General features: G+C 39.5%; 1 protein-coding gene across 1 annotated transcript in view; it reads right to left on the reverse strand.

The window, feature by feature from the left end:
- Nucleotides 1-23,748, reverse strand: part of grin2aa (glutamate receptor, ionotropic, N-methyl D-aspartate 2A, a) — a 143,233-nt gene that overhangs the window by 12,124 nt on the left and 107,361 nt on the right. The window contains exons 5-11 of the mRNA XM_086061170.1: nt 21,432-21,546; nt 14,756-14,958; nt 11,641-11,812; nt 10,378-10,531; nt 9,320-9,445; nt 8,614-8,843; nt 5,100-5,260 (exon numbers count right to left, since the gene is read on the reverse strand). Of these exons, the coding sequence (XP_085917296.1) occupies nt 5,100-5,260; nt 8,614-8,843; nt 9,320-9,445; nt 10,378-10,531; nt 11,641-11,812; nt 14,756-14,958; nt 21,432-21,546 (1,161 nt within the window). The remainder of the gene's footprint in view (nt 1-5,099; nt 5,261-8,613; nt 8,844-9,319; nt 9,446-10,377; nt 10,532-11,640; nt 11,813-14,755; nt 14,959-21,431; nt 21,547-23,748) is intronic.

The following is a 23,748-nucleotide window of genomic DNA, read 5'->3' on the forward strand; positions in this document are numbered from 1 at the left end:
GTTACCAAGCTTATGCAGAGCTTGCTGATGAGCTGATCATATATCAGCTGTGTTGGAGAAGGGAAACATCCAAAACCTGCAGGACTCCGGCCCAGCAAGTGTGCCCACCCCTGGTCTCCAGTCTTAAGTGCGAAAGTATATGTGATTGTGTTTGACTATTAAAACACATTATTTTATAGAAGTAAAAATACATTTGGTGGTTTAAACTAATATTTTATTTAAATGAGCCTTTTAGAATCCCCAAGGGAAGGGCATCACACATAAAACTTAATAAGAACAATTATTTTGTATAATATTTTTTGAAATTACACCTAAAAAAAAATCACACGTTAAGTTGAGTGTCATAGCCGTGGACCTGGATGACAGAGGCAGTTGGTGATGAGGCCAAGCACGGAGGCTTGTGGTGCACTCAATGTGGGGAAGTGGTGGTGGGGTATAAATATTTTGAGTTGGAGAAAAAAAAAAAGACATAAAAGGGGAAGTCAACACCCACAAAATTCTTGACAATACTATATTCTATGCAGCCCCACTAGTCTAAATACAGTATTTTGGTAGTATTGTGTTAGTGGAATTTGAGTTAAGCAGCAAAATCCATCAGTTTTTATCAATATCAGAAGGCGGCCATTTTGTCAAGTGAAAATGACATCACAGTTGTTCAGGTTTCAGCTAACGACCAATCACAACTCAGTTTCAGAAAATAGGTGAGCTATGATTGGTCGTTGCCTGAGCCCTGAACAACTTTGACGTCTTCTTAAGTCAACAGCAACTAGCAAAATGGCCACCCATTGAGATGAATAGAAACGGCTGGATTTTGCTGCATAACTCATATTCCACAAATGTAATATTAATCAGAATGTCATATTCACACTAGTGAGGTGACATATAACATATTGTCAATAATTGTTTACGGTTTACCTCCCCCTTTAGAGCATGCACATTTCATGGAATAAATTTGTACTATAATGGATAGATGGCATAAAACAAATTTTTTTTTTCTCAAAAGTTCCTTAATGCTGAGTTTTCCCTTTCAGAGTAAAGGTAAGCCAAAGAGTTGTGAATGACAATATCGAAAAGCAATATTAACTTATCAGCCATGCACCACATTAGGTAAATGTTTAAGGCTTCGTTCACACTGCAGCTCAATTCCGATTTTTTCACAAGTGTCTGATTTTTTAATGCAGTGTGAACGGTACAATTCCGATTTTTTTCCTATGTGGATATAAATTGGGTATGTATGCGATGCGTCTGCACTGTGAACGCTCAAAATCCTGATTTGCGCTCTGCGCGGGCGGAAGAGAGTGCTTGGAAGGGAGACTTTTATTTGTCTTTAATTTAATCACATTTGAAACATGAAGCATAAAGTTGACATGTGTGGCGATAGTAGAAATTCAGCCCTGCAGACGGTTCTTCACGAACGGCGATGACGCGACGTCATCTTTGGTAGACTCCTCAATGAAGTGAGGAGGTCGAGGAGTGTCCCCTAATTTCCTCCAAATATTTCTATTCTATTACCTCTTCCAACCTCATTACTCTGGCGACATGAGATGAAAAAAAATAAGTCAGACGGATTTCTGCTACTGTTTGTAAACAGCACAATCAAAACTGATGCACGAGGAAGCCGAGGATAGCACCCAACTAGGAGCGAGCGTGAAAACGGTCCACCAACCAGGAGCGCGGGGAGGAGTTATGCAGACAAGACACATGAATCGAACTCCTAACACGTCCGCGAAACGAGTCCACCAGTCCACCAATCTGTAGCGTGCGTTGGCACAGCTAAATTCGCATATGACACTGATAAAAGTCGCTTGCCCCGGCGGCTTGGCTGGCGATGAAACGTTGAAAGTCAGGTTACTTCTGTGAACACTGCAACGTGACGTTGTTTTAGGTGTTGCGAGTCGCATCACGGGCGTGTACATTAGATGTCGCATTTGTTTTTGTAATGTGAACGGTACATAAAAAGATCGGATTTAACAAAAAAATCCGAATTGGGCATCACGCCCTGCAGTGTGAACGTAGCCTAAGGTGCACTTAATGTTTCTTATATAACAACATGCGTTAGCTATAATGCTGTAATTTGCAGTGGTAAACTGCCGAGCACCGTAGTGATTTTGGTACTGCATTATGTGAGATAGCACAGCTTTACCGAAAGTTGTGGGTGATGGACATTTGGATAATTTATACAAGTAAGCAATAATTAAAAAATAATGATCAATGAAGCTGAAGAAATTTCATGGTGGGGAGTTGAATATGAAGATACTATGTTGATCCATGCACAGCCGTGGAAGATTTTTCTAAAGTGTAACTGATAACCACTTGAGTTGAGGAAAGCGAAGCTCTGTAAACATATTGGGCACAGGGCCATGTGCGATGAACTTTCTTCTCACTGTGTAATTGTGAGGAACTGTGGTCAGATCCATTGCTTAAGGTCAGGAGCAATGAGAAAACACACCATCCAGGCTGTTATTATGATGTCCAGAAGTCAGGTGGGGTCTTCTCGGGAAAGGGAACTGGCACATCTGTGATACCACAATCAATTCAAAACCAGCACATTTTACAGCAACATATGCTGCCGTCAAGATGATGTCACCTTCAAGGACATCCAAGCATATTAAATGAAGACGCACACACGCTCACGCACACACAGGCGGCAGGTCCTTGAATGGTCTATCTGTGTTATTTTGCATAAAAATGTTTATGGTAAATTGTTATGCAAAGCAACCAATGCACATCATTAATTATTTTCAAAGAGATTATGTTGAAATGTTTTGACTGACACTCAGATTCAACTACATTTTGAAATAATTGCAAGATAAGGAAATACATAAGAATTGTGAACATTTACTTATTTGTATTTTTCCCCTTTCAATTGTGATTAGAGTTGGTGTATCTCTTGCTGATGGAGACATTTAAATCTATCCCACTTAGAATATTATTCTACAAAAAAGATTTAATCAAATGCAACTAGGGTGTATTTTTAAACAAATATATTGAAATTCTAACTTGTCAGCAGCAAGCTTGACTGAATTCTCTCATATAGTTGGTGTCCGTTTGAAAAAAAAAAAGACACGTTTTCCTTACTTTCCTAAATCTTAAGCGACTTAGGTTTCAAAGTATGATCAAATGATTTATAACTCCCCTTGTGCATAGTTTTGGCTCTGGCAGCTGTAGCAGATTGCGCATGTAAAGCCTGTCAGCATTATGTGTGATCAGCGCTAATCCAGCCATCGAGCCTTAAACAGCTGAATGCCGCAGCATTGCTCATCTGCTAATGCCGCCAAATAGAATTATCAATGAGGGAATTACTGCATACGCAGACCCGCCAGTTAGCTGTTTGAGTGTAGATACACATGAGCATACATGTTTACTTTGTCAAGGCTTTTGCTTGGAGCTTTGCCTGTGTGTACTCATTGTACTGTATATGCGATATGATACGTGTGACACAGATACAGTACAGTAGTGATCTCAATAGCTCATGATTTACTCATGACTAATTGACGAGAGGAAAAAGACGTACAGCAGATTATGAAATCATCTATAAAGCCACCATTATTTATTTATTATTATTTTTTTCACGCTATAGTCTTCCTCCTAATCTACCCTAATCTTTAATTTTCCCTTTTCTATCTATGCTGTCGCCCTTTATTAAATCCATTTCTTTTTTTCCACTTTATTGGGCTTACACTACAGCCCTCCTCAAATCCTTCAATTCTTCCAATCAGACGATTTGCCCTTGACTTCGAGCACCCCACCTCCCACGACCCCATGCTCCCCTTTCTTCCTTTTCCCATGTGATGGTGGGATGAGTCCACACCTCCATTTTCTCTCTTTTTCACCTCACCATCTTTACCTCTAATCTAATTCAACCACTCCACTCTTCCAATATGTCTTTGGTTTGCTGTGTTATAACCCTTAAACACCCCCAATCCTAACACACACACACATACACACACCGACTGCAGCCAGTCGCATTATAGAGACCAGGCACTAAAAATAGACCCTGCTGTTCCCAGTGAGGAGTCTCATTCATCCCCAGTCTCACAGGAACTGTCACATACGTAACAGCAAGCAAACCCTCATTCAGACGTGCAATTACACACACACACTTTGTTTTTGTGAGAGCCCGTTCCTCTTCATAATTTAGATTGTGTTTTGTACAAAAGGAAATGTGTATCTAAAAATATGTTTATGATTATGAATGAAACTTTTTGTGTTTATAATTAAAGGGGTGTGCATATATATGTGCTCATTGATGTTCAGTTATGTACAGAAGCATATTGCATTCACTTAAAAAAAAAAACTCCTGTTTTTCTGACAATTTTTTTGGGGGGGGGCTTTGTTTTTTTGAGTATTTTTTATTTTATTTTTTGTTTTTCTGAATATTTTTTTCTGTATTACTGATTTTTTTTTTCTGTCAAAAAAATATTCCGAAAAATAGGAGGAAGAATTACTCAGAAAAACAGGGGGAAAAAATATTTTAAAAAAACAGAAAAAATATTCAGTAAAACAGAACACCAGCTCTGTTTTTCTTAATATTTTTTATATTTTTTTTTTACCTCTGAACTGTGACTTGTTGCAGACTCGCTCCCGCATACCTCCATATGCAATAAGATGGTCATGTTTACTTACTGGCTCTCAATAAAAGAATGAATGTGTATACTGTATTGTGACTTGTTCTCTAATCTCTGAGGGAGTGAAACCCCTATTTAAAAAAAGAAAATTCAGAAAAACAGAAAAAAAATTTTTTCAGAAAAACAGAAAAAAAATTTTTTCATACAACAGGGAACAATTACTCAGAAAAAAAATATTCAGAAAAACAGGATTTTTTTTTAAACAGAACAAAAATTACTCAAAAAAACAGGGAAAAAATATTCAATAAAACAAAACAAAAACAAAGCTCACCTAAAAAATTAGTCAGAAAAACAGGACTTTTTTTTTCAAGTGAATGCAATACGCTTCCGTAGTTATGACTATATTGATGATTTTATTTTTTTACATTAATTTGATTGTAATCAGTAACATAACTTGTTTACGCTTTCCTAGACAAATCATGCGAGATGACCTTACAGACACATAAACACTCAAATACAGTGTCTTCATACCCAGATTTTAGGCTGACAAGAGCATCCTGTACTCCTGTTTGGTGATACTTGACCATGTACTGGTGCATGGAAGGGTAGTTCTTCCTGATGTTCCTCTCGGTAGAGCCATTTGGAACCGTGCCAAAGCGGAATGGGGGTGAGTATGCATATGGGTTCTGAAACTGTAGAAGAGAACAACATATAATACAAAAGAGAGGGCATGAAAAATTGATTTGGGCGTGTTGTGAGTCTAATTGGTTTTACAGTTTACTACATTCATGTCTCCATTGATGCCATTAACATTGAGCGTATATTTCTGAGAGCCACTGTGTCATCGGTGAATAGTCACTTTTAAGTAGGTTTGAAACACAGCAAATATCATTGATATACAACAGGAATAGTTTAGGGCCTAGCACAGACCCTTGGGGAATTCCATGAGTGATTTTCAATGTATTTGATCGTACGTTGTTGAACTGCACGTAGGCCTATTGGTTGAAAATACTTTTTTATATATATATATATTTTTTTTTTTAATCACTTTTAGTTACAAACATTCATTATTGACAGGTTTCCTTTTCTCTAATTATGAAAAAAAAAACTAATTTGGCTGAGCTTCTAGCCTGTGTGTTACACAAGCTCTCTGCCTGTAAACATGTACATTGCGTGATCAATTTGCAGCTTTGCTGATAAGTCATGCTTGCTAGTGTGCATGTACGCATGTGTTATTGGTCTCATTGTCACGCATTGTGCATGTCGGAATTACGACTATCAGCTCTCAAGAGACACTCTCATCTCATACACTCCACGCTATTATTTCTCTACCTCGTATTTTCTTCCTGCATGGCAATGGAATCGCTGAGATGAGGTCAAAAGCCAGCCGTAGCGAACAAGCTAGCTTTTAGCTTCATGGGTGAAATGGTGAGGAACAGATCGCAGTATAATGCACTGCTAATAAAAGTGAGAATGAGAAAGAGCTCAAGCAGAAATGGGTTCATCTTTCGGGCAATAAGTGGTAAAAAGCACTTCGTATTTTAACCTTTTTATTTGTCAAAGTATTCCACAACTAATTCTGCCCTCATAATTAAGGAAGTGAGACATGACCACTTTGCTTTTGTAATGAATATTGCTTCGCAGTGTTGCTTTGCTCTCATTTTACATAACATTTCTTTAATGGATTTTTCATTTCGCCTTGGTCTACTTTCTTTCTTCTATTTTATTATGCAAGTGCTGCTGTTATGTAAGCAAATGACTCACTGTCTGTCTGTGCCTTTTTCTATGTTGAGATTGTCTGTTGTCTACCAATTTAGAACGCTTTAAAAGGGTTGCAGTGAAACAAAAACTTTCAATGGCTGCAACAAGGTTCAACTGCCGACTTCCAATCTTTTTGTGTATAATCTCATTAAAGTGGAAGTCAACCTTGAATATTTCTTGACAATAATATGTTATATGTGACCTCACTAGTCCAAACATGATAGTCTGATTACTATTACAATTGTGGAATATGAGTTATGAAGCAAATTCCATCTGTTTTTACCCATCTCAGGGGGCGGCCATTTTGCTACTTGCTGTCCACTGAAGATGACATCACAGTTGCTTAGGGCTCAGGCAACGACCAATCACAGTTCACCTGTTTTCTGAAGCTGCAATGAGATTGGTTGTTACCTGAGCCCTGAGCAACTGTGATGTCATCTTCAGTGGACAGCAAGTGGTAAAATGGACACCCCCCTGAAATGAATAAAAACGGCTGGAATTTGCTGCTTAACTCATATTCCAGTAACGCAATATTAACCAAAATGCCATATTTAGACTAGTAACATATAACTGTAAAAAAAATAATAATAATAAAAAAAAAAAATAGGTTGACTTTAAGTTTGTGAGTATACCTGTAATGTTGTGGCCTATCGGTATATATTAAAACCTCATGGAGATAACCGAGATGTAAATACAATAAAGAAGATTTGCCACCCCTCTCTTATTTCATATGATTAACCTGAGATTAGCAGTGCACCCAAAAGGGTAGTGTTTACAGAAACCACAATCCTCAAAGAGTGAACAATCTACAGTAACCGGAATGCATTGCTGTCTTTACTTTTTATGATCCCACGGTATAGGCTCCACGGAGGGGAATTCTAACAATCAGCAAGCTGGAGGGTATTCATAAGACAGACTGCAGAGGATACTTGCAGCCTAGTAAACATGAATTATTTCCTCTATAAAAATATTACTCTAATTTTTAGCTCAACTGGAAAGACAAATATCACCAGACAAATATCATCGGTTGCGATTTTTATACGGAGAAAAAAAAACTGTTGTTTGAGATTGTTTGCATCTGGGCATTAAGTTCAACCACTCAATCGTTTTGATGAAACACATACTGTACATAATTTTAATTTTAGATTAGTGTTGTGACTAGTAACGCCACAAGCTGAAATGTCCATGAAGAAGATACTAAAACGGAAAAGAAAAACTAATGTAGGTATGACTAGCCTTGTGTGTCAATGTTTTGCACTAAAAACTGTTTTGCTCAGGATTTGTGCAAATAAAGCTAAAAAAAAACAGACACTTACACTGTGTAACCTTTGTAAGTTTTAAAAAAAACATATGAAGCTTATTTTCTGGTGAGTAGATTTCTGACCTTTTGTTCCAAAGCATTTTTTGGGGTGTGTGAGGTGGAGGAGAAATCACTGACCAGGAGCTCTGAGGTGAGTTTTGCTTTTCATATTGCAGGTCAAACACAGTTTGTTGTCCAGTCCTGCTCAGCAATAGCTTTTTTACCCAGAATTTTACAGCCTCTCTACATCCTGTTTGCTCTCACCCCCCATGTGCCTTTCCTTTCTCCTTACCTCAGCCATCAAAACATGGCCCATATCTGTCCGCTTGTTGTCTTGTATCTTCTTGAGTGTCTTGGTCTTTGACAATTCCTCAGTCGCCATCCCTGCACCTCTTCCTTGAACGTTGTCACAAGTCAGTAGACAACACTCTACTGCACCTTGAATCTCATCTACTTTTCTCTTTTCACTCACTCCTCATTTGTTTCGTCAAATACATTTGGCTTGACCTTCTGTCTTCTTCATGTCAAATATGTCTACTTTTCTAATACTTTTTACCCCTTCATAAGTGGCAAAGTGTGGGAAGAAAAAATGCAAAGACAAAATCTCATTGAAGATGGAACCGATAAGAAGAAAAAAACAATTGAAAAACATCTAAATTGTAAATTGTATGAACCAGACATAGTAAATATTACATTTCTACCTTTCTTTTACATGAATAGAGGAAATAAATAAAAACGGTATTTCTTTTTTCAAACATGATATCGCCTCTTACACAAAGACTCTTAATTAGTATTGTGAATTTGCACATTTCTGAACAGGAAATAGAAAAACGGTTAGCCAAAAGGGTAAACATGGTTTGTATCAGACTGGTTAAAGAAATTCAGGTTAGTATACTTGGCTCAAAGTGTCCGAATTTAAATAATCATCCTAGCAAATAGATGGGTGGATGGATGGCTATTATAACACAGCTCGCTTTCTTTTACCTTGTTGTCAGAAAGCCCTGTAACTTGGTCGACGAACTCCTCTTGGATCATGAAAGCGGCCAAGTTGGCGGTGTAAGAAGCCAGGAAGATGACAGCGAAGAAGGCCCACACAGACACGATGAACTTGCTGGTCGTTCCCTTTGGATTTTGTACCGGGACAGAGTTGTTGAAGACGAGACCCCAGAGCAGCCACACAGCTTTGCCCATGGTGAAGGAGGGACCGTGGGGGTCTGATGGGGGGGGGGGGGGGGGGGGACACGGAGGGACAATAAGAGCAACGGAGTGATGTATATTCTATGACAATAGTAGAAATGTACTGTATTCATCATTGTGCATTGTGAAATATCAATCTATAGTGTGATGAGATCAACCTAGCGTGTGTATCAAGATTGTTATGTGGCATAGCAAGCAACAGAGGCATAATTTAGGCAACATGATTTTACTACTTGGCAGCTCCAGTAGCAGGCATTAATTTAGACCTAACGACTTTGATGTTAACATGGCTGCTGTAAAAAATGAAGCAGAATGAGATCCGCATTGACTGTAATATTTTAACCATGTATCCATGATTGATTGATTTTTCCTAATGTAATCTCAAGATGTATTCGGTTTTATATGTCATGTTAAAGCTCGTCACTGCTCTTGCTGACATGATAAAGTGTGTTCAATCTTATGAGTGTGTATTATTTTGGGTGTGCAGGCGTACCTTTTCCCTGCGCCAGGTTTCTGTTGAAGCCGAGAGGACTGATGTATTCAAACATGAAGACAGCCATTGCAGTCACCAGTAGGAGCATCACAAACATCATCACCCAAACTGATGCACTGAATGGCTCTAAGAGAGGACAAGAGTGGCATAAGATGACGGGGATTTAGTATTAATAAGAGCCGCTGAGTCACAATTTCAAACATTACATATCGCTTCTTGTGATTCATGCTCCGTCTCGTTCTTACTTTCCATGATCTGAATGCGGAAATCAATTACGCACATGAGCTGCTGAGTAAAGTGCTGCATTGAACAAGTTTGCAGGCACCCCTCTTAAACCCCAAAGCCCTGTATGTGTGCGCGAGCGTCACGCGCATATACGCAGACAGATCTCTGGTTTGACAGTGTGAGGAGGCGTAGGAAGCCCTGGTGTCAGCAGTTCTGTCCTCCCTCTGAGCCAAGAACACCACTGCAGAGATTAAAGCAAGCCTATAATGTATGGCAGAGGGGCTGCATCGCTTGTGAGCAAGAACGCGTTGGCGAGAGGCCATCATGGGGCGTTCCAGCAAAGCCCTTTTAATTGCCACGTTCACGACAGTGTGCTACATACATGTTAAGTGTGTGTGAGACTTCACGCTGGCATGAGCAGCCATAAGACTGAGCTGTGAGCTTTTGCACTTCTATGCCTATCAGCTGGCCGCGTGTCTTCATACCAGCCTTAGAGGCTGTTCCTCAAGTTGTTTTTTTTATATAGCCTATATTATGTATTCTATATATAGATAAACATATAAGGTATTGTTAAAAATAATATATGATGTCTAGCCTCAGGAGGCACCGTGTACACAAACAAGTACTGTAAGTGTTGAGCTCAATCCCGCAGATAGAACAGCGAGTATCGACTTGTGGGGTCACACAACTAGGCTGTGTTGTCAGCTTTGTATCACAGGGAACACTCACCTAAACGATGACACTTCCATATTCACACAAACCCGAAACAAGACATCTCTTCTAAACAATCCTCTGTGGGATTGAACAACATACAAACATGAAATGATGCTTACCAAGAAAGGCTGAAGGGGACACCGTTCCATTACTACGGGACACCATGACGCTAATACCAGTTTCCACGAATGGGACGGAGAAATCGATGACCTCAGAACGCTCCTCATTGATCGTCAGAGATCCGACGGCCATGACGGCTTTCTTATAGACCACCTTTGTGGGTAGAAGGGGCAGGGGAGGTTGGTGGACAGATGATAAAGGCAGAGAGGTGAGCAAGGTTAAAAGGATGATGGAAAAGTAAAGATTTTAGGAGGCATGTGAAATGTAAAGAATAGGAATAGGAAAGGGGTTATATGTAGGTAAAAGAGATTTTTTTTAATATATCGTTACAGTGGGGGTGCAACACTGCAGCAACTTGTGAAACAATGACCTCAATAAAAGTAAGATTGATAATTGTGCTTGAAAATATTTTGTTATTTACTCTTTATTAGACTGCCACAAAAAAAAAAACGATTGTACTGCCCTCTGTATGTTTTTTGACCCTTGAGTGCTACCGTAGTGCATTGTACTCTAAGAAATGCTCCTACATGGCTAAACATCTAATCCAGAGTGTTGCACCCTTTAGTATTTAATTATGGCTCCAGAAATATGTGTCTGTATTATTTTCGGGACTGTTGGCTTGCACTAGATTATTGAATCGGATTTTTAGATAGTGTTTTAAGTTTTAATGTGACATAAGTTACTAGGGGATCGTTTTTAGGCGTTAGCGTAATGCTGATTTACATGGGCACTACCATGGAAGCGCTAGTGAGCATAGCATTTCTATGGTAGTGCCCATGTAAATTAGCATTATGCTAACGCCTAAAAACTATCATTTTTTTGTAGGGTTTGCAGCTAATTTTAGTGAATGGTGTGAATTTATATTATTTTAAACTTTAAATAACTTGATTGGAATGTCTCCTTATGTTTTGTATATTACAGTTTTGCAGTTTCATCCAGTTTTTATTAGAGAAGCTGTTAGCTATCTGTACAGCTAGTTCCTAAACACTAGTGAAGATAGAATATCAATATCTAAGTTGGAGTCAGTTGAAATGCAAAGAGAATGTCTTGTAATCTTCAAGACAGCAATGACTGCCATTAAATATATACACCCGCTTAATTAGCTGTCTTAAATTGACCTCGGGGACTTCACCTTCAGACTAAAGCAATTATTTAAAGATAATTGTGTCGCAATAACTACCGTTATGTAGTTGTCTTGCTCACCTGAGAACATTTACTAGCCATTAGATGTGTGTTAAAGTCAAAAGTGCCTCTTATCTTACCTCTCCCACCATCCCATTCCAGACGTTGTTAATCTTCTTTCCATGTTTGCCATTGGTTACTAGATACAGGTCATAGGTGAACTTGACATATTTAGCTATCTTCTTCAAAATGTCAATGCAGAAGCCTTTACAGCACTTCTTGATGTATGTCCCACCAGCCTCAGTTGTGTTGCTGCAGAAAAACAAACGTGCAGTATATCACATTAAAAGACGATTGTGAACATCTACTGCGTTTGCCAACTAGATAACGGATTGAAACCAGCACAGGTAACTTTTAAACCAAGTACCTGCCGTATTTTGGATTGATTATTGTTAATAAGACACTTGTTCTGATAGAAGGAAATAATAATTTAAAGAAGAATATGTGTTGAAGTGTGTCAATACGATGTAAATGCAACTTGAATTTGCTGAGGGAAAATGCAGTCACTTCATATCAATGCCGTATAATGAACAAAAACATTTTCAACATATATCATCACAATGAAAAAGACATCATTTCACTGAATGCTCCAGTTGCAGTTTCATCTTAACTTAACATATTAAGAAATGGGCAACCTTTCTTCTAACTTTAACTCACTAAATATGGACTTTATAATGGCACTGTATCCTCAAACCATGCACCATCTGTGAGTGCACACAAACTGTACATCAACTTTCTGCCACCTGGGACTCTCATTTAACTTTTAGATGTGTGCTAATTAGGACGATACAACCTTGTCTAAGTGCGACCTAAGAAAAACTTAAAGAAGGATGGGAGGAGAAAAAAAAGTCTTATACATTGAATCATGACTCTGCAGTTACCTTCGAAATTGGAACACTGTCACTTTGGAGGATTTATGTTGTGTTGGAGAAGAAATGAGGAGGGGAAAAAAACGCTAGCCATGGCTTGCTTCCGCTGAAAACTTCAGTTGTTAAAATCACTTGCTGTCAATGTGTCAAAAATAATCTCAAACAAAACGGGATTCTTGCCTCTTCTTATTTTTGTCATGATGCAAAAGTTTAAAAAGTGGTAAGAGGAAGAGCAGTGTAACCAGGAGAATCTTCAAAACTTTGACAAGATGCGTGTTGGTATTTAAAGCACTTTGATTGGCTGCTTTTCAATGACATGTTTTTGCCCCTTTCCCCCGTTATGAATGTAGTTGTAATTCCTGTATGAATTCAAACTATGATATTCATTAAGACATCATGTTTATAAAAGGTAACTTTGTGTTTATGTAGCTCATAATCAGATCACGGAGCAAAAAATCCCACTGTGCATGTTGAAAGGTTTATGCAGTATATTTGTAAACCCCCTTCAGATTAGGTTGTTCTGTGTTGTGTTTATATAGGATATTTTAACCCTGCTTCTACAATATATTTTAATTTGATGTTTCCAGGAATTTAAAATAAATCTGAATGAAAGGGACACTCTTTTTTTTTGCTCTTTTTATTTAATATTAAGATTAGAATTGATTTTGAATTAGTTTTTTTGTTCCAATATTGTTTTTTTCAGTGTGTATAGATGACTAGTTATACTCGGGATGTTCGATACCACTTTTGTTCAGACCGATAGATATCAGTACGAACACTTGATACCGATACCAAGTACCGACACTGAATAAATAATAACATATATAGAATGACTGACAATTTTCTATTAACTTTTTTTCCCCATGTGTTCATAAAATACACATTTTGTATAGAACGCACAATAAAATGAATTGTAATGAATACCGGTAAACTAAATGAAACAGATAATCCAGTGACCAGAAAAAGTCCCAATCAAAATATTCGGTATCTTAATGGGCATCTGTCAGACAAGTATGCCAAGGCCACCAGTATGGGAGGCGTCATGTCTACCAATATCTAGAAATACCTGGTATCAGTATTCTCCCATCCCTAAATGATACTAATAACAATACAGTGAAAGCTAGTCTGATGTAACAGAAATGAGGACATGAAAGTTGACATGTGCAGGTCCAGAACTAACATAGAGTCCAGACCTGTGATAGCTGCACTCATGATCGCAGTGGGCACATTTCGACAGCCGGTGGAGAGCATGTGACGTTATGGAGGCTCTTTGTGAAGTTGCCAGGCCAACTTGATATAGAACCACTAAAGGCCTCAGGGGTCTCCAGGGAGGGCAGCGTAGTCATGTGTATGTAGGTTGTTCTTAGGCCCAGCCTGGACGAGTGAATTTGTGATTCTGCATGCATGAATGGCCCTGTGGCCCCCTAATCCCATCCCGACAACACCCCTCTTACTGTGTACTTCCCTGCATCCATCCCCTCTTCCTCCAAATGGCCACTGCGGATGCCTCAGTGGGAATTGCGCTATGGGAGGCACAAATCCACTGCACTGTGTGAGTGGACATGTGGCAAAAGCGAGTGTATATCAGATTGACTCTGCGTGTGCGTGTGTGTGTGTGTGTGTGTGTGTGTGTGTGGGTGTGGGTGTGTGTGTGCGTCTGTGTCGCTCCTTGGAGATGCATTATCCTCCGCCCTACTTCACAGTGATTCTGGAGGAAAATCTCTCTCTCGGCCTCTTCCCTGGGACTCCATTACAACTTAATCAGCTGCGTTTGTGTGAGCGTGTGTATGCGCATTCATGTGTGTCGTTAAGTCGGTAATGTTGCATACACATGGATAGGTTTAAGTGTGTAGCGTGCGCAACAGTCTTCAGAGAGCCTGCATGTGTGTGTGCTGCAGTGGTAAGAACTAATAGTGTGGCGCCATCAAATAAACGCTTTGATTACGTATCATCCAAACCACTGTGTGCTGCACACACTCACTGTCACACTCACAATGTGTGAGCCTTCAAGAATGCAGCCTGGCAAGACACAGGCAATATAGTGGTGGGAGAGAGAAAATTGGAAAAGAGGAAGTCAATTGCTGAGTTCAGGCTTTTTTTGTGTGTGTGTTGTTTGGGTGGCAAGTTTCGACATAGATCGTTCTGTAATTCCCAGAAAAGAACACAAGAAAGCATACAGACCCAAGATAATGACAGTGCCGAAGGCAAAGTAGGATGGATTATTTTTTTCTAGTATGCTTATCAAATAATTCATTGGCCGTGATGATTAAACACATAGACAAAGACGCAGGATTGCTAAAAGTAGAAACATAAAAGTCACACATACTCTTTGATATGTTTCCTGCAGGGCACAGAGTTCCTCATGCAGGTACCGGTCAGCCTCTCGACATCCTCCACGATGACAAATGGCTTCTCCTCTAACGTGACGATGGACAAGTGGTTGTCGTCAAGCTCAGCGTCGCCAAAGGAGTTGAAGCGTGGCCACACTGGATACTTCAGTGTCAGGCTGCCGTTGTCCAGCTTCCCCATCTGCGGGGATGAAGGAGTGCAGGATACACGCAGCATTAGCAGTCAGGGATTATCTGTGTTGAAATCAACATTTTTGGGCCGGGAGGGAGGTTAACTGAAGTTAAAGGTTAGGTCATAAAAGTGATTCGGACACCTCGTTTTATAGTTTCGATCATCAGGGGCACCTTGATTAAACATTGTATGTCAATGTCAATAGTTTGTAAAGTTTTCAGAGCTGCAATGTCATAGATTCCCTTATGGATGCTCTCTTCCCTCACATACCTGACAATGTGTAGCATGTGTGCGCGCATATGATGCTGATTTATGTTGGTGTCAAGCAGGCGAGAAAAGAAGCGGCACAAAGCAAAAAAAGGCTTTGCTCCGCTTTCAATTATTAATACTACAGGAGGCAGAAAAAGGCAAACGTTGCTTTCGCTCACTCCTTCTATTTAAAAGGCATGTCTCGTACATGCTCTTTTTCTCAATGCAGTTGTAGTCAGCATTGGCTGGTTTGTCATTTTGTGTACAGACTTACACAGGTGACTATTCAGCAGTGAGGTTTATTTACCATCTCTGGATGAATTCAACACACACGATATACTTTTGTTGTTGTTGTTGGGTTGAGCGAGGGGGGCAATTGTGATTTTTTCCCCTCTGATCGTATACTCATATGTTGGTTATTACACATACACTCTTTAACTTTGCTGTTTAGCCTGCCTGGCAAGTCATGTGTAGGAAGTGAAATTAGCATTTTAATTGTTTTGCTCTGAGTGGTTTTCTATCCTCTGACAGGGATTAGAGACGCCTCAGTCAACTGTCGTAGACACCTCTCAGTGTGTGTGTGTGAGTAGGGGGAGGGTTGATTGTTTTGGACAGTACACTGAGGTGCCATGAGCGCTGTTTCTTGTATGTCACCTTTTCTCACCAGGGTAAGGCTGCTTTTGTTTCCTCTTTGTTGCAATTTGCATGTCAGCGCGCACTAATATGTACACATTTAAGACAAACAGCACATGTAATGTCAATGTGTGTGCGATGATCAATATTATTGGACTGTTGTACAACAAAGCTAACTCTGGCACTAATACGACTAAAATAATAATTATAATAATTATAACAACAACAACAACAACAAATCAAACAGTCTTGTATAGCAAGTCAAGCAAAATGAATTACGGTCTAATTTTCTGTAAGATGTAATGTGTTGTATTCCATAATCATGGTGTCTATTTGTTGACATAATGAAGGTAAAGCAACGATGCAAGACGCCTGGTAATACAGAACTTTATGCACAGTAAACTTACCAGCCAGGTACCCATCGGCAATCTACTGACATCTAATAAATGTTTGTCACATAACATACTGTATGCAAGAGATAATACCATTAAATGATTATAATAACTTTGTCAGAGAGTTATTCATTGAACAACATATCATTTTACTGTAGTGGTAGTTTGCAGTAGTGTAGAATGATTTGAAGGCGTTTTGGATTACCCCCATGCGCTAACAAAATAACAAAAGTAATTGAATATTTTTCTGACAGTATCAACTGAGCATGATAGTGCTACAGACCTTCGTGGACCAAATGTAGCAGATGGTAAGTTATACATGTAACCTAAACAGTTGTGACTATTTGTCGCACTCTCATGTGTCAATTGAGCTCGAAATACCAACCCTCACAACATTCAGAATAAATTTCATATCTCAGTGGGATTTACACTTGGAAAGGTTGAGGACGGATGCGGCAAAGTAGCTGAATTCAGCAACTCGTGCGATTTCCTGTCCCCCTTCTCCCTTTTTTTCCCTCGACTTCTCTCTAATTAGAGAAAAAGGGTTATAAATTAATGTCGAGAGGGGAGTAGAAAAAGAAGATGCTCTCATTTGACTGAGCGCGCAGCAGACTGCTGAATCTCCAGACCCGATCCATTACGCGCACACAGTGCTTGGAGAGCAGAAGGGTGTGACACAGAGGCCACATGGAGGTAATGATGACGGGACCCCGACGGATTCTTGCTTTCTGATATCTTAGTGTATCACCACGCCCGTGCATATTTGAAGGAGACGTGTTGACGATTTGCCTCACAACAACCTGTCTTATGCTGAAAAAGCCATTGAATCATGTCATCTCCCGCGCCGCCTGTGCCAGCATTTCATGTTTTCTTCCCTGTTGCTCTCTTTCCACCATCCTTCCTCTTTGCTCTTGTGCGTTGTTTGACCTCGACAAACACATTTCCAATCGAACGCATCCCTGCTGAACACGAGAGCGAGAACGCTAAAGACAACAAGGGATCAGAGCGCTTTTCACGGCGCACCTTCTGCGCGCACATCTCACTGCGAGAGTTATCGCTGTGGCAATTTGCATTATGGGAGAAAGAGTCCCTAATAGCGTGGGGAAAAGCATTCAGTCATAAAATAATATCTGTCACTTCTGTCAGACAAAATTATGTCGAGAAAATAGAGCTTGCGCTTCCTCTCCTGCACTTGCTCTGTGTATGTGCGTGCATGTGTGTGTGAGGGAGAGAGGAGGAGAGAGTCAGAGAAAGCTGCATGAAGGAAGGAAGGAAGCACGTGCATATCTGTGTGCAAAGTGTATGTGAAAACGAGGGCAACAAGAAAGCAGATGATAAAGTGGAGCAGTGAGAGAAATTTTCCCCCATGTTGATCTGTTTTTTTTAGTTAACATTTTTCTTTATTAAGATGCATAAACCCTTGCTGTCTTCATCGACTAAGAAATGTGCATCTGTGTGCATATGCATATGCACAGAGGCTTTTGCGCATTTGTCTCCACTGAAGATTTTTCAAGCACAAATCCCATGCTGTCTGAAATCATTATTTTGCAAACTGGCTGCAGCAGTTCCTTCATCAATTTACACATACCATCTCATCAATAGGAATCAAACAAAGTCCTGCTTTTAATCCGTGGATACATTTAGGTTAATGAAGTTATCGGAACCCCCCCCCCCCCAAAAAAAAAAGGTTTGATACCACTTTTTCCAGACCGATATCAGTACAAGTTAGTTTCCGATACTGTACCTACATATACCAATACCACTAGTACTTTTGATACATATCATTTCCTCCCAAAAACAATGGCAGATACATTTAAAGGCCTATATATTCCAATATAGCTTTTTCCCTAAAATTGCATGAAATGTATTACTCTTTTAACGTCTAATTTCCATTTATTGATTGTAAAATCACCACAAGAGTCCTGTTCCAAATACATTGAAATAAGGCCGAGTATCAATCCGATACCTGGTACTGGTTCTCGCCCATCCCTTATAATAATAATAATAATAATAATAATAATAATAATAATAATAATAATAATAATAATAATAATAATAATAATAATAATAATATATTCAAACAAATAATATAGTAGGTCTTAGTTCAATTAATTAATTTCAGTAACAATCAAAATAATATGGTGCCTTTAAAATATTCTATGAGAAATGATTGCAATTTGGATGAATGATATAACACATATACTGTATACAACGGTTATTACATTTATTAAAGCACTTTTATTCAATCTTCTAAACTTTTCTGAGAAGTCAGAAATTATTCAAACCTAACACTCAACCTCTACAAATAATTTGTCAAATGTAATATGACATCTTAATCAAGAATAATTAAAGTGCTTTTCTTGTTCTCATTCTTTGAGATGGAGAGCTAAACACTTCAATCTTACAATCTTACACTTACTTCGATTTCCTAACCTTGCCTGTCTGCCTCAATCACTCCCCCATCTCCCCATTATTCGACTCCCCTGCTTTCTCCGTCTATGCCCCAAGGGGGTGGGGGGTTGGGGGGATGGGGGGGGCGGGTGACTCATGCAATATTTTTTAGTGCATAACCATATTTTTGTGCCCTTTCTGAATTTTCACTCTCTTGATCATCTTAAAAATTCCTTCTTCTCTGCGTGCCACCGACTCCTGGTGCATTGGGTGGGACGGCTGCAGCAGGCAGAGAGCAAGAAAGAACGTGACATCAGCTCCCAATTATGTTTCCTTTGAGCCTCCTTGTTTCGCTTGCCTCTTTTCTGCAACACGGCGGAGTGGTGCGGATCAATTTCACAGGCCGGCAACACTCTCCTCACAGCACATCAACATAGGAAGATGTGTGCGCATGTGTGGGCTGGCGCTTGTCAGTATGAAATATGGAAACGGTAGTCTTGGTATAGAAACGTTGCGGCAAACTATAGTGAAAATTGTAACACACGATGTAAAAGGGACGTAGTGGTGAATATACGCACATGTATGAAGAGTTGACTCTTGCAGACCCCCAATAAAGAGGCGCAACAAAAGCTTCAAGCTGTTGCGAACATGTACTATTTGGCCTATTAAGGAAGGGGGAAGGAACAAGAGAAATAAGGAAGCAAAAGAGGGGAGGTTGGGACTACGAAGTAATGGAAAGAAAGGAAAGGAATGCGGAAAAAGGGAGGCAGGAAGAAAGGAGAAGCAGATTAAGGCAGGTGGACATTAAGGTATGCATGAGGGTGGGGAGGAAGAAAGGAAGAAATTACATGTGAAGGGAGGAAGACAGCAAGTAAGGAGGGCAAGCACGAGGTTTGGATTCAATAAAGGAGGACCGAAGGGATGAGGGGATAAATAATAGGGAAGAAAAGAAAGCCAGAGAAGTGAAGGGAAGGTAGGCACAGTGGAGGTATGATGAGATGGAAAGAAGTTAAAAGCAAGAAGAGAGGAGTGAATGAAAGAACAAAACATTTGCAAAATGAGCGATTTCAGAAATTAACTAAGGGACTAAGGAAGGAAGGAAAGGAATATTGAGCAAATGAAATGAAAAGAAGGGTCTGAACCAATTAAGGGTATATTTACACTACACGGTTCAATAGATCACAAATTTCAAATGTTTTATCTTCAAATTGCACAGTTTGGGTACGCTCAGATCAGAATCAGGCCACATTCAAATGTGTATAATAATCAGCTATCTGACAATGTGGGGTTTCCAATAAGCCACAGGGGAGGTGGGTGGAGTTATAGTTGTGTCAATGATGTGAACCCATATCGGCTGTCTGTGGGAGGCGGGGCCCACCAGCTCTCCACCACTTGTACAGGGCCCTATATGTAAGAGCTACAGACAGCTTCACATTGCATTGGTAAAGCAGTGCTTTGTCACTGATATGGGCCAATGTCAGATATCCCATGGGGGCTCCTTCTGTATGGAACCGTAGGCAATTGCCTGTTTTGCATGCCCTGTTGTGGCACCTCTGCTTCCATGTTGTCGTTGCCTGGTGCTCGCGCATAACTGTTTACGTGCAATTTTGTCTTTTGTACATGTGGTGCGTGAGGTACAGTCAATGTAGCTCTTTACATATCTATGTGCCACTTGGGCAGGGAAGATGACTTTAAATCGTAATTTGTCACTTGGACCTGCGGTGTAAATCCTGCCTAAGTAACACTGGGAGGGAGAATCAGGCCGGATGATGAATGTACTGAAGAAAGAAAAGAAAAGGAAAGCAAAGGAAATAGAATAAAAAACCAGCAGGTAGGCATTAGGCTCAGAAAGAAGACAGCAAGGAATACGGGTTGAAGGAATGAAAATATGAATGGAGTATTGCTAGGAAGGAAGAAGGATGGGAGGCTGGAAGGGTTATGGAAGGAGGAAAAAGACAAGTAGGTAAGAAACGACATAAAAAGGAGGAAAGGGAGTTAGGTATTTGGAGAGGGAAAAGAAGCAATAGAGTAAGAAAATAAAGGGACATTTAAACCCAATCAAGTTCAGAGAGTCAAAACCATAGAACCTCCATTTGTCCTCATCCCATCTTGTCATCATTGCTACCATCGTCAAATCTTGCGGTTTATTTACGCAGCTCTCGAATGTAGTCTTTCAGCCCCAGCCAGCCTTAAGTATGACCAACAGGGCTATTAAATATGAGGCATTTAAGGCAGGCAAGAAGCAGTCGGACGTTGGTATTAAGATGCATGGCGCTCATTTCAAGTTCATTACAATGGCGAGAATACTTAGCGATTTACAGTGGCTGTTCATTAGGGAAGCTCGCTCACATTAACTAGTTAAGGAAATCCATAGGCTTGATGGCAAATGAGCTCATTGCTCAGCGAAGGGTCACTAAATAACACATTGCATTCGTGAGGTTTGGCGTTTGTTACGTTTCTTTTCTCTTGCAAAGGGATTCTCTGAGATAACTTGTCAATCAAACAGGGATGCTGTGATGCCTTTTTCCTTGTCGTTTCTGAAGGTGGCGATAGTTGATGGGATCTGCTTATACAAGAAACAAACAGTAATGATGAAGAGAAACAATGAAAAGTGAAACATGACGCCCAACACATGCAGACAACTGAGAATTACTGGTGAGTGATGACTAAAGCTGGCTAAAACATTTTAAAAATCATTTAGAATAACAATTACAGAACTGAAAATATAAAGTGTAACACCTCTGGAATTGAAGAATCAAAGTAATGACCACAAAAAAAACATATTTTAATGCTCTCACAGAAACACACATTTCTTACCTTCTCCCACTCTCTCTCTTTGTTGAGAACAATGACCACCAACTTTGGATGTTCTTGATATCCATCGTCCGTGAAAGACAAGTCTCTGCCTTCCCACGTCACATTCATCATGTACCTGAGAAGGGAAGGGGCAACGGACCATTTGTTAGTATATTAGTATCATTAAAGTTCAAAAGATGAACTCTTTTGCATTGACAACTGATCCATGCTATTGATTATGATGATATTCTGAAAATCAAAACATGATGGGCAGGTTTATCAACAAAAAACTGGCACACACAAAAATATGCAGTCCCCACCAAACAATGGTATGCTGGGGGGAAAAAATCTGTACAATGTTAAAATTATTATTATTAATTGGTCCTCCTCTGACCACGAAATCACCACTGCTGGAGGAGTCTCTGAAATAATAAATTATAGCGACTCCCACAAATCTCTAGTGATAACTCGAACCCTCAGACTGAATCAACAGCATCGCTGCTGTTTCACGTTAGCGCTAGGGATGTAACGATATCCAAACTTCACAATACAATATTATCACGATATGAAGGTCACAATACAATAATTATCACGATGTTGTGGGGAGGTTGGCGATACAAAAAAAGTCACAATATTGTAAAAAAAAAAAAAAGTGAGCTCATACTATAAAAAAACTGCAATATTTTGCTTTTGTACATTACAGCAATGCATATAAACATCCTAAAATCTCTAATAACACTTAATATTGAGGCTCATACTTGCAAATGCACGCACATGTTGAGTTCCTCCACATATTGACTCAATTTACAAGCATATTACGTTCCCCTTCATCTGATCATTAGCGTGGATTTTAAACACAGAAGGGCCAAAACATGCCTTGTGAAAATTAAACAGCACTAAAAAACTAGCCACCAGAGAGTGCTAGAACTGCACAAATGGAAATCAACCTGACTTTTTAAACAGATGTAACCCTAACCCTAACCCTACTTTTAATATTGTGACATGACGGCAAAGATATATTGTGGCGATATCACCATATTACCATTATTGTTACATCCCTAATTAGCGTAGCACACAATTTTACCTCACATTCTCGAACATGCCATTGATCAATTCCATACAAGAAAATAAGCCAAGAAGAAAAGTTGAGCGACAATAAGAAACCTCAAAGCATTGCCACCTAAGGGTGGACGATAATCTTCGTCATCGAAATGATCGTCAACTTGGCTTTCACATTGTCCAATTTGCCATTATCGAGTTTTAATATAAAATCTAAATTGGGGAAAAAAAACGGCTCAATTGATTGGGTGAAAAGCAGGAGAAATCAGCGTGCATAGACGGCAGAGAACGAAGTGATACGTCTTCATTCTGTAAATCAGCGGGCAGGATTCAGTCACGCGACTCAGCGGCGCAAGGCGCAAAGAAGACGAGAGAAAGTGTTTACAAGTGAGAACATGGAATCGAAGTCTCGTTAAGTCCACCTTCCTAACCTGGAAATTATTTGGGGTTGACAAGACCAAAATAACATCGTAACGTGTGCCGATAAGTAAAACAGCCAAACACAATCAGAAAACCCTCACTGCATTGAGCTAACACACACTGTCATTGACAATGCAAGTAAACGGTGGCGATGCCTCACACAAACGCCGCCGTTATGCAAGCGAGTAAAAGTGGAGCGAATGTTCCATATTGGCTTCATATTACACGCTTGTACTCCGCATCATAGCTACATTTGTCACTATATCACGTGCAGAACAACTTCGGTAATTGCCTGTCAAAAGGATGTGGCTGCATTTGTTGTCATAATGTCTACAATAAATGCAGGATGCACACTCTCTCTTACAGTATATTTGTTCCATCACCATATATTAAAAAAATATCCCCCCCCCCATTCTGACTGCTGTAGTAAACAGGCAGGCAGTGCTTTGGGCACCATATAGTGTAGTTAAAAGCGCTATATAAAAAGCAGTTCATTTACCATTTATGAGATCTGTTATTATGGAATAATACAATTAATTCGATTGACAAAGATTCATAAAAAAAATTATGAAAACACCCTATATAGCCTGGAAATAATAATAAAGTTGCATTGTTAAATGTTGCCGTTGTAAAATGTTTTGCAGAAGATGTATCAAGCACATTAAAATATAAACAAGCGCTGTTGTTCAAAAACGCTGTCTATAATTATTGTGTATATGTAAAGCAAGTGCAGCAAGTGCAGATTTATATGATTTTTTGTAGAATATCGTCAAAATATTGCCATATATATATATATTTTTTTCTTCATTTTTTAATTGTCCATATCGCTCAGCCCTAATGCCACCTTGCTGCAGCTAGA

Source organism: Leptonotus elevatus, chromosome 1 (assembly GCF_054856555.1).
Source record: "Leptonotus elevatus isolate MCC_2025b chromosome 1, RoL_Lele_1.0, whole genome shotgun sequence".
Classification (NCBI taxonomy): Eukaryota; Metazoa; Chordata; class Actinopteri; order Syngnathiformes; family Syngnathidae; genus Leptonotus; species Leptonotus elevatus.